General features: G+C 40.9%; 1 protein-coding gene across 1 annotated transcript; it reads left to right on the top strand.

Annotated features, from left to right (window-relative positions):
• Positions 1 to 1,069: 1,069 nt before the first annotated feature.
• TAT (tyrosine aminotransferase) lies at positions 1,070 to 9,681 on the top strand. The gene is made up of 12 exons (XM_012660624.1): positions 1,070 to 1,150; positions 1,783 to 2,029; positions 2,190 to 2,294; positions 3,906 to 3,973; positions 4,823 to 4,981; positions 5,187 to 5,325; positions 5,752 to 5,804; positions 6,594 to 6,746; positions 7,017 to 7,145; positions 7,588 to 7,671; positions 8,387 to 8,485; positions 8,916 to 9,681. Exons 2-12 carry the CDS (start codon positions 1,795 to 1,797, stop codon positions 9,054 to 9,056), a joined length of 1,365 nt encoding a protein of 454 aa, XP_012516078.1. The 5' UTR covers positions 1,070 to 1,150; positions 1,783 to 1,794; the 3' UTR covers positions 9,057 to 9,681.
• The last annotated feature ends 299 nt before the right edge of the window (positions 9,682 to 9,980 follow it).

The following is a 9,980-nucleotide window of genomic DNA, read 5'->3' as shown; positions in this document are numbered from 1 at the left end:
CTGGGAGTATCCCTCGAGGGTAAGTGGGGGCAACTCTGTTCAACCCTACGGGAGACTTAAATCACTGAAATATAGATGGAGAAGAAAAAACTTATTTAACAACTCTTTGTCTTCCAATAAATAAACAGATAAGGATCTGAGGCCTGGGGCTCACCGAGGCTTCTCTTAACCCTCGAATAGGTGGTTTTTTCCATAGGTGCACAGGAATGTTGGGATTTCTGCTGCGGACTTTGTGCTTTGCTTAGCAAAGTTGTTTTGTGCGGATCCCGTCTGACGTTTTATTCTTCCAATAACTCCATGGCAGGTAAATGAAGAATTCACACACAGTATAAGGATAAAACTGCACAGGTTTCAGCTGCCTTGGAGACTATGTACTTTTAAGATATTTGTTGAATAGAACTTAATTTAGTTTAACTGCCCAATTTGTTCTGGCGGGAGTAAAACTTTGTGGACTAACAAGGAAAGGGGTGCAACATGTAGGAAGTAAAAAAACCAATGTTGTCAAATAAGGGGTAGGGCACGATCCCATCTGTGTTTTGAAAACTCTGTAAAATTATGTATCTATGTCTTATCTATTATCTATTACCTATCTACCTCCATCCATCCATGTGAATGCATAGAAAGAGCCAAGTCATCACCACCGCCTGCCCCTGGGAGTGAGAATGGGCTGTAGGATGCAAGGAAGGACTCTCACTTTTACTTTCCGTATCTCTGTACTGTTAAAATTTTAATGGGTTGTTTTGTAACAAAAAAAGATTTAATACAAATTACCAACTGTCATCAGAACTACCCCCCTGGTAGTCCTCGCAAACATCATATAAAGTGCCCAAAAAGAGTTAACACAGGGAACTCCAGGTGTTTGAAGTGAGGACAAATTGCTGATTTGAGGGTGGTGGGTGGGGTTTAGGGCCCAGAAACAGCAAGGAGCTGGGAGGGGAGGGGAGGGAAGGGGCCAGGGAAGGGCTGGCTGCTGCTCAGTTCTCGCACCTAGCCAATAGCATGAAAGTCTCAGGCCCAACGCCCATTTGTGGAGGCTATTTCAGGAGTCAGCGTTTGCATCTGAGTTCATTGTCACTGTAACTTGTCAAAGAAGGACTAAGTGAGCTTCTAGGTTTGGCTGCTTGGAGGCTGCTTCTCCTTTACTTGGAAGGTAAAGATCTCAAGCCTCAGCTGATCTGGGGGTGGTGACTGGGTGGGATGTTTGCTTTTTTCTTTTTGGTGTATTGACTTCTTTTCAGCCCAGGGCCATAAGATGCTTATGGGATAGGGCTTTACTTTTACTAATGATAATATTAACACTAAATTTCTAACGAGGTGTAGTTGCTCTTCCGGGTTCTCTGCAGAGAACAAGACACAGAATGTTGAAGCATTAGGGAGACTCTTTCTTGGAGAGGGTCTGCATGGAAAGAAGGGAGCACCTATGCTTTGATTGTTTTAACGATTTTCACGTTATTCCTCCTTGGTTTCACTTAGGGCATGGTTAAGCTTTAACAGGGATTACAGTTGCTCATAGCAAATCTCACTTACCATAGATAAGGATTCAACTTAACGCTCTCTACAAACATCGTAGAGTGGGTTCTTGCTTTACTTTTCATCTCAGCAAAAAGTCTTAAAATTCCCCTCATTCATAGTAAAGCTACTTTTACAAGAGAAAGTAGGGAAAAAAAAAGAAAGGAAGAGTGTGGAACGAGATACCCATTGAAGTCTCCTTGATGTTTAGGTCCAAACGCAGGGTAGTGCTCTGTTGCCAACATCACGGAGACCTCCTTCTTTCCCCTGTAGGCTTCGCGAGTGATGGACCCATACGTGATTCAGATGAACGGCAACGGCACCCTCCCCTCAGTTCGGGATGTGCATGGCAACTTCAGCGGGAGAAGCTCCGGGCCCGGAAAAATGAAAGGCAGGAAGGCCAGATGGTGCGTGAGGCCATCAGACATGTCCAACAAAACTTTTAATCCCATCCGTGCCATTGTAGACAACATGAAGGTGAAGCCAAATCCAAACAAAACCATGATTTCTCTGTCCATTGGTGAGTTGGGGACATGAGACTGAAGGGCTGTCATTGTCCCCATCCCACTCCCATCCTCACGGGCCAGTTGGAGAAGATGGGAGTGGAGGGTGAGTCTAGTGCTGGACACGGGAGGGTAACCTCTTGGTGGTTCTTTTTGTTTTTTTCCTCCCACGAAAAGGGGATCCAACTGTGTTTGGAAACCTGCCTACAGACCCTGAAGTTACTCAAGCAATGAAATATGCCCTGGACTCCGGGAAATATAATGGTTATGCCCCAGCCATTGGTAAGTTCCTCCTGAGACTCTATACCTGGTGGCTTTCAAATCTTTAGTGCTCTTATAATAGGACTAAACTTCTAGCAATTCTCCTTACTTTCCTGACGCATAATTCCTAAGAGGCTAAGATTAAATGGCCCTTTGGGTTTTGGGAAAGGAGTCTCAGGAGGCTTAATCATAAGGCATCAAAGTCTAACTTCTTTCCTGGCTTCCTTTGGCATATTAGCACTTCCCCTCGAGGTTCCCAAACATACCTATTTCTCAAATAATGCTTCTATCCTGTCCTTACAAATTCTAATATGAAGGACTGGAGTCTGGCTGGAGCTGCTTGCTTACTGAGTCCTCTAGGTCCTAAATTAATTTATTTACTGCTCTATGTAAATAGCTTCTTTGCTTTATTTCTTCTCTATTTATTTAAGGCCTATCTTCATTATGTCCTGATCACTTTGAAATGTAATTTTATCTGTTTAAGATGAAAGAGGTGAAAAACCTGTAGTCCCAGCTACTTCGGAGGCTAAGGCAGGAGGCTCACTAATGGGCTATCATATTGAAGGATAAAAGGTTGTTTCTGATATTTAGGTTTAATTCTTTTCTTCTATTAAAAATTTCTACTCTAAAGGTCTTGGTAAAATAAGTGATTCTTTGACTTTTGTTTCAGTGTTGCACTTTTTTTTCCCTTGTGTATATAGAAAGATATCTTAATGCAGAATAAAAACCAAGTTTCATGCTAAAATCATATTTTAAAAACACTTCAAAGAGATACCAGGGACATGGTTTTTAGGGTGATTACTTACATTTTATAAAGTTTCATACAATAAAAACCAAAATCACAACCAAATGTTAGGTTATAAAAAATGTTTATAATGATTTTAATATCCAAAGTATTAGAGAACTGATTCAACCTGAAAAACCAAAACCAAGTCTCCATTTCACAAATGTTTAAAGGATCTAAACATTTTTATGCCAAAGAAAATATGTCTAGATAAGAGTTCTTTCTCATTAACAATTAAGGAAGTGCTGATTTACATAATTTCAAGAGATCCACTCATATCTATTAAAAAACATTATGAAATAGTGCCTCTAGCTTTGCTAACTTGTTTTTTTGGACAAAAGTTTTTAAAAATATTATAATGGGCATAAAACTGCCAATACTTCAAGCTTGTAAGCCAACATTTGGAAATACTGTACAGCAAAATAATTTAAAAGAAAAAATCTTTACAAAAATACTTATAGGAATGTTATATAATGTAAAAAACTTAGATCACATGTATCAAATGCACTGATTATAACTTTTCAAAAAATACAGTCCTTAAAAGAGATTTATAAATAAACTAAATCCTTTATTTTATACAGAACAAAACATAATCACAGTAATCAAGACAGTGCAAAGTATTTTATAGTTTGGGGAGCTCTTTCTTGTTACTGTTTATATATTTGTGTTTATATTAAAATTGTAAAATATAGAGTGAATCTCCTTTATCTACAGTGGCTGAGAGCTGAACTACATAGAATGTCCTCTGGGCAGGGGCGGAAGGCAGACTGAAGCCCACGTTGACCCTCTGGGGCACAGCTGTCAGTTGAGGAATGAAAACTCCACCTTCCACTTTCTACTTCTTTCAGGCTACCTCGCCAGTCGTGAGGAGATTGCTTCTTATTACCACTGTCCTGAGGCACCCCTGGAAGCTAAGGTGAGCCTTATCCAAGGTACCCACTCTGAAGCAATTTGGGGCAAACTATATCCCCTTTTTTTGTTTCTATTCCACAAGGAGTAAGAGTTTCAAAGGCGAAAAAGCTGAGGGTAATTCCCTTTTAGCAATTCAAAGACTTCTAATATCGTTGGGGTCACTGATCAGTGATTATATTTAATGTCATTATAGTATGGTAATGACATCACATACAACTTATGTGTTGTCTGTCTGAAGGAGGCTCAAAGAACCCAGAAATCGCCTATATTTGATTGTGTGCAAAGGATCATTTGAGAATAATTCATAAACACCAAACCATTAAATTTTTGAATTTTACCAACAGGTTAGTTTCTTATTTGTAGCTTTTCTTGTTCACCTTAAGGTCGTTCAGACAGAAAGAGGTAACATGGCATATTGGATTGACAGCAGTGCCAAGTTTAAATGATGCCCTTCCCTCTATAGTCTACTATGTGGGGTCAACACTTTCTAACATAAGAGGGGTATTTCAGAGAAGAGACAGGCTTCAAATCTCTGGCCAAAAGTAAATAAATAACCAGGTGAAAAAAGTCCAAGGTCAGTAGTGTCTCTCATGGAAGTTTGCTGAATCATGGCCAATCTGTCCTTTTAAAAGTGATCTGTTTATTAAGAGGCCAATGTTTTTTAACAAGTTAGATATGTACATATATGCACGTATTAATTTCCTTTGGTTTTGGCTTAGTACAATCCCTACTACTTTACTTAGAACTTGTTAAAGTAAGTTCATTATTGTTCCCAACTCATCCATCTGACAAGTTCTTTTCTCCTGTTGCTGTTGGAACCCCTAATGAAATTAACCTTTTATTTTCTTCACAGGATGTCATTCTGACAAGTGGCTGCAGTCAGGCTATTGAACTTTGTTTAGCTGTGTTGGCCAACCCAGGGCAAAACATCCTGGTTCCGAGACCCGGTTTCTCTCTCTATAGGACTTTGGCTGAATCTATGGGAATTGAAGTCAAACTCTACAACTTGTTGGTAAATATCTTTTTAATTTTAGACTCAAGTGCTCAATTACTACCCTGTAAAAATATATGACCGCTACCTCTGGAGAGGAAGGTCTGAAAGTGAGTGGCTGAGGCCAAAGACACATTTTATTATGCATATTGCATTCTCGGGTTAAGTGAGTATTCCCCCTAAATTTTTCAGAATCATTTTAGTCTCACTCTTTCTTCCTCTTTAGCCGGAGAAGTCTTGGGAAATTGATCTGAAACACCTGGAATCTCTGATTGATGAAAAGACAGCTTGTCTCATTGTCAATAATCCATCAAACCCCTGTGGGTCAGTGTTCAGTAAAAGTCATCTTCAGAAGATTCTAGCAGGTAAGTCTGGCAGACTTCAGAGGAGGAGATGGGGACAGAATCCTTTAGCTCTTCCGTGGAATGACAACAACAACAAAAGCCCTTCCCTAAGTTCCAAGCATGTGCTGGAGGTAGAGGGGCTCCACCGGCATCGCTAGTCAATAGTGCGCCACAGGAGTGATAGGACTTGCCTAAAAGAAGGAGTAAAAGAAGAAATACTTGCCTTTTCACCACTTCCATCATGTAGAAGGAGAGGGTTGAATTATCTAGTTAATTAAATGGCAAATTTAGGCTCTGTACCCTGGAAGATTATTGGAAGAATTTATAGTTCTTAAAGAGGAAGACAAAACACACAAACAGGAGATACAAAGCACAAGAACAGGTGAATATTAGGTGATAAGGCAATTCACATGGAAAATAGTTTCAGCATGTTTCTCTTATTTTCAGTGGCTGCAAGGCAGTGTGTCCCCATCTTAGCTGATGAGATCTACAGAGACATGGTGAGTCTTGGTCTGGATATATCACTATGATAAACTCAAACCCGAATTATTTTATGGGATCTTTAGAGGTAGAAACCGGAATAATCAGAAGCAACTCCTTTCAGTGCAGCACATCAGCATCCCTGCAATCTTAACAAATATAAACTCCTTAGCCAGTTTTCCAAAACACTTGCCAAAGCACTCTGGAAGTCCAAAGATTCTTGGAATTCATTTGGTTGAAAAACCTGATTTGACCTGATATAAAGGTATCTGTAGATTTTATATATATCCCATTTATGGATCTATATATTTGTTAAGAGTGTAGGGGAAGTGGCAGAAATGTCAATATTCTGGATTATGGGTACCATCCTAGAGTGCTCTGGGAGTGTTATGTAAAGTACGGTAAATGTGCTACCTGGTCTTTCTAAAGTCCAAACCATTCTGCATTCTGCAACATATCTGGGGCCAGGAATTTCAAATAAGGGATTGGGGGCCCATATTTTATTTTTAAATCTGTAACTTTAATAGTCACTGATTTCACAGAGCCAGCTTTTTGGACTTGTACATATTACTGTGCAGGGGTCAGTTTCCTCCCTGTAGGCTTCCTTTAATCCAGACCAGACACCAGATGAAATGTCTTTGGATAACCCCCTATGAAGCCTCTTAAAATCCCAGTCATGCTTCAGGGTAGGAATGAGCCATTAACCTGAGGCCCTGTCTCTAGTGATATAAGGAAAATATCGGGAGGCGTGGGATCTGGGATTCCAGAGGGAAGTAAACAAGAAGGCAACCAGCACCTCTTCTCCTTAGGTGTTTTCAGATTGCAAATACGAACCACTGGCCAACCTCAGCAACAATGTCCCGATCCTGTCCTGTGGAGGGCTGGCCAAGCGCTGGCTGGTTCCAGGCTGGAGGTTAGGCTGGATTCTCATCCATGACCGAAGAGACATTTTTGGCAATGAGGTGAGAATAACGTGGCAAAATAGTATGTGTAATTTAGGGTATGCATTTACTTTGTGAGTGACAAGGTAGTCCCCCCCTCCTCTTTTTTCTTCTTGGCAGTCACACAGCAGGTGTGTGGCAGAGCTAGGCTACAAACCCAGGTGGTCTAAGAAGGCCACTAGGCACCATTACTGCCCAAGATTAAAAATCTGATAGAAAGAAAGGTCAGAACAAGAATTCCCCACATAGGGGCGCTTAAGAAAAACTAAATATTTCTTGGGGGAATTTTAGATCCGAGATGGGCTGGTGAAGCTGAGTCAGCGGATACTGGGACCCTGTACCATTGTCCAGGGAGCTCTGAAAAGCATCCTGCGTCGCACCCCTCAAGAGTTCTACCACAACACTCTAAGCTTCCTCAAGGTAAGGGCAGCACATGTGTGGTCTTCCACTTGGGGAGGTTGGGAGTTGGAGAATACCACCAGTGGAATTAGGACTAATTGGTTCTAATTTCTGGAGCACTGTTCCAATATGGGGCTTCCATATCAGGAGGTATCATCAGCATAACTACCCACCCATGCATTTCTCTCACTCCTGGCAAATCACTCTGTTCCTGGCCAAAAACTTCAAGTGATGGAGCTTTTTCTTGTTGACTCCTTATGCCAGAAGATCAAACCTAGGTTCCTGGCCTTCAACCTATTTTTTACGACTTGGTATTTCTTTTTTTTTCGGTCTTTTTTTAAATAAGAGAAAAGTCATCAAATTTATTTTAACATGTATACATGGGAACCCTCAGAAAATGAAGATTCCGGTATTTCTTTTACTTAAAGTTTGATCTTTGATTTCTCTCTGCCTCCTCTTGTAGTCCAGTGCTGATCTGTGCTATAGGGCACTGGCTGCCATCCCTGGACTCCAGCCAGTTCGCCCTTTTGGGGCCATGTACCTCATGGTAAGTATGTAGGTGGCAGGCACTAGATCTATGCATGTTATAGAGCAAAGGGAAGCCAGTCAGCAGGACTGCCACCATTCACAAAGACAACCAGCTAGGATGTTGAGCCAGGTCAGGAACTGTCCTATTCTGAATTTTCCCACTGATGTAATTTAACCTTGGTGCTCATAAAACTCTTAAAATGACTTAATTCTTCAGTACAGAGAATCATTTAATATGTAGATAGAGGAAATATATAAGACATAAATAAGAGGCTTTCCATACCATTGTAGTTCTCAACTGGGAGTGACACTATTTCCCTAGGGAATTTTGTTTGTTTTCAGAATGACTTGGGGGTGCTATTGCCATTTTGCGGGCCAGGAAAACTAAGTATCCTGCAATGGGGCAGGTGGGTGGGGGGCGGACAGTCCCATGCAATAAAAAGATTGCCTGGCCCTACTGCTAATAGTGTCTCTTTTGTGAAACACTGGCATTCTATTTCCAGCTTTCATTTCTTGGCATCCAGGAAGGAATTCTTCAATAAACTAAAATATTAATATAAATATATCCTCTCTTCCCTGAGAAAAATTCCATGAGTTCATAAGTGCTAGAGCACTGTTATTGGTGGTAGAGTTCCAAGGTATCTTTTAAAGTAGACTGTATCTTAATTTTTAGCACAGGAAATTGGTTTGTTTCCTTCTGATCAGTTTGCCTCTCCCTCCTATTATTGGTATAGGTTGGAATTGAGATGGAACACTTCCCAGAATTTGAGAGTGATGTGGAGTTCACGGAGCGGTTAGTTGCTGAGCAATCCGTCCACTGCCTCCCATCCACAGTGAGTGCTCGTGTCTCTCTCAGGACAGTCTCAACAGTTTCTATAGCCCTGGGAGCTCTCTCCGACCCGGTTTTTAGCTTGACTTTCTCTCCTCCAACAAAGTGTATTCTCATTTGATAAGATTCAAACTGGTATGTCTCATGGCCTCTATTTAAAATTTGTTTCTCTCTCATCATTATCCCATGCATACTGGGAAGAAAAGTTGCAAACAAACATACTACATGGGAGGAAATCAAGCTTGTCCCACAAGTCCCTTTTAAGATGAGTTAACTCAGTTATTAACTTAGCACCACAGTGATGGGGAATGAACGAACTGATGGCCCTGACAAAATGGCATCATTGCTTCTTGCAGATTAGAGCCCTGGCCATTTTAGGGTGGTCTAGTACCAGATTCAATTGCTCTGAAAATAATAGGCTCTTATTTTTGCAGTGCTTCGAGTACACGAATTTTTTCCGAGTGGTAATCACAGTCCCCGAGGTGATGATGTTGGAGGCTTGCAGCCGGATCCAGGCGTTCTGTGAGCAGCATTACCATTGTGCTGAAGGGAGCCAGGAGGAGTGTGATAAATAGGCCCTCATCCATTCTCCTGAGGATGTGGCCCACCTGGGGAGGGCTGGACTGGGCCTTGCTGCTCCTCAGGGAGTCAGGTGGCCCTACCAGGAGAGGGGCCTCAACAGCACCGTGTCAAGTGTTCAGGATTGCTCCTGCTTTTCCCGTTACGTCCACATACATACACGCTCAACCCAAGATTCTCCTCTCCCTCTGCTCTACTGGAGTGACTCACTAATTCATTAATCTGCCCCCCTCTCATGTGTTTTCCTCCTTTTTTCCTGAGAGTACCAGCTGAACCAACTTTACCAGAAAGCGGTTGAGACAAGACAAGTAAGAGCTCAGAATGAGAGAAGCCAAAGATTGAGAGAACTTGCACCCTCAACCATTTCCTCATACACTAAGTAAGAACACACTCTCTCCAGTCAGCTCTGAAGCCCAACTCTGTTACTGCCTCACTTCAGGTATACCTCACTTTATGCAATGGAATTATAACTGGAAAGAAGTTGGGGACACACGTATTTGGTTAATTATATTCTAAACGTACTAGGCAAAGTTGCTATTTGAAGGATCCCTAACAGAAACCTTTTTGTTGATTTTTTTGTAAAGAATTATTTTGTGATGCAAATAAATGTCCTTTAATTGATCAAATTCCTAAATTTAGATTTGTGTGTATCAGGCTTCCTTAAAGTGAGGGCATGTCTGTATGAGAAAAAGGATAATCAGAGAATCTTCCAGAAAGACTGCTGTGTAAGGGCCAGAAATATCCTCACTGTTATAGAATGATTACTTTTGCTGTAATGTTAATATTGATTTATTAATATGTTATATTATCTTTTCATATGTTTTCTAAGAAACATTTATATTGAAAAGGTCCTTTATTTTGCCAAGGGCATAAATTATTGTTTTTCTTCTTTTTTTTTTTTAAATAAATTTTACCAAGTA

This window comes from Propithecus coquereli, unplaced genomic scaffold, assembly GCF_000956105.1.
Source record: "Propithecus coquereli isolate 6110/MARCELLA unplaced genomic scaffold, Pcoq_1.0 Scaffold67, whole genome shotgun sequence".
Classification (NCBI taxonomy): domain Eukaryota; kingdom Metazoa; phylum Chordata; class Mammalia; order Primates; family Indriidae; genus Propithecus; species Propithecus coquereli.
This window is presented reverse-complemented; position numbering and strand designations above follow the sequence as displayed.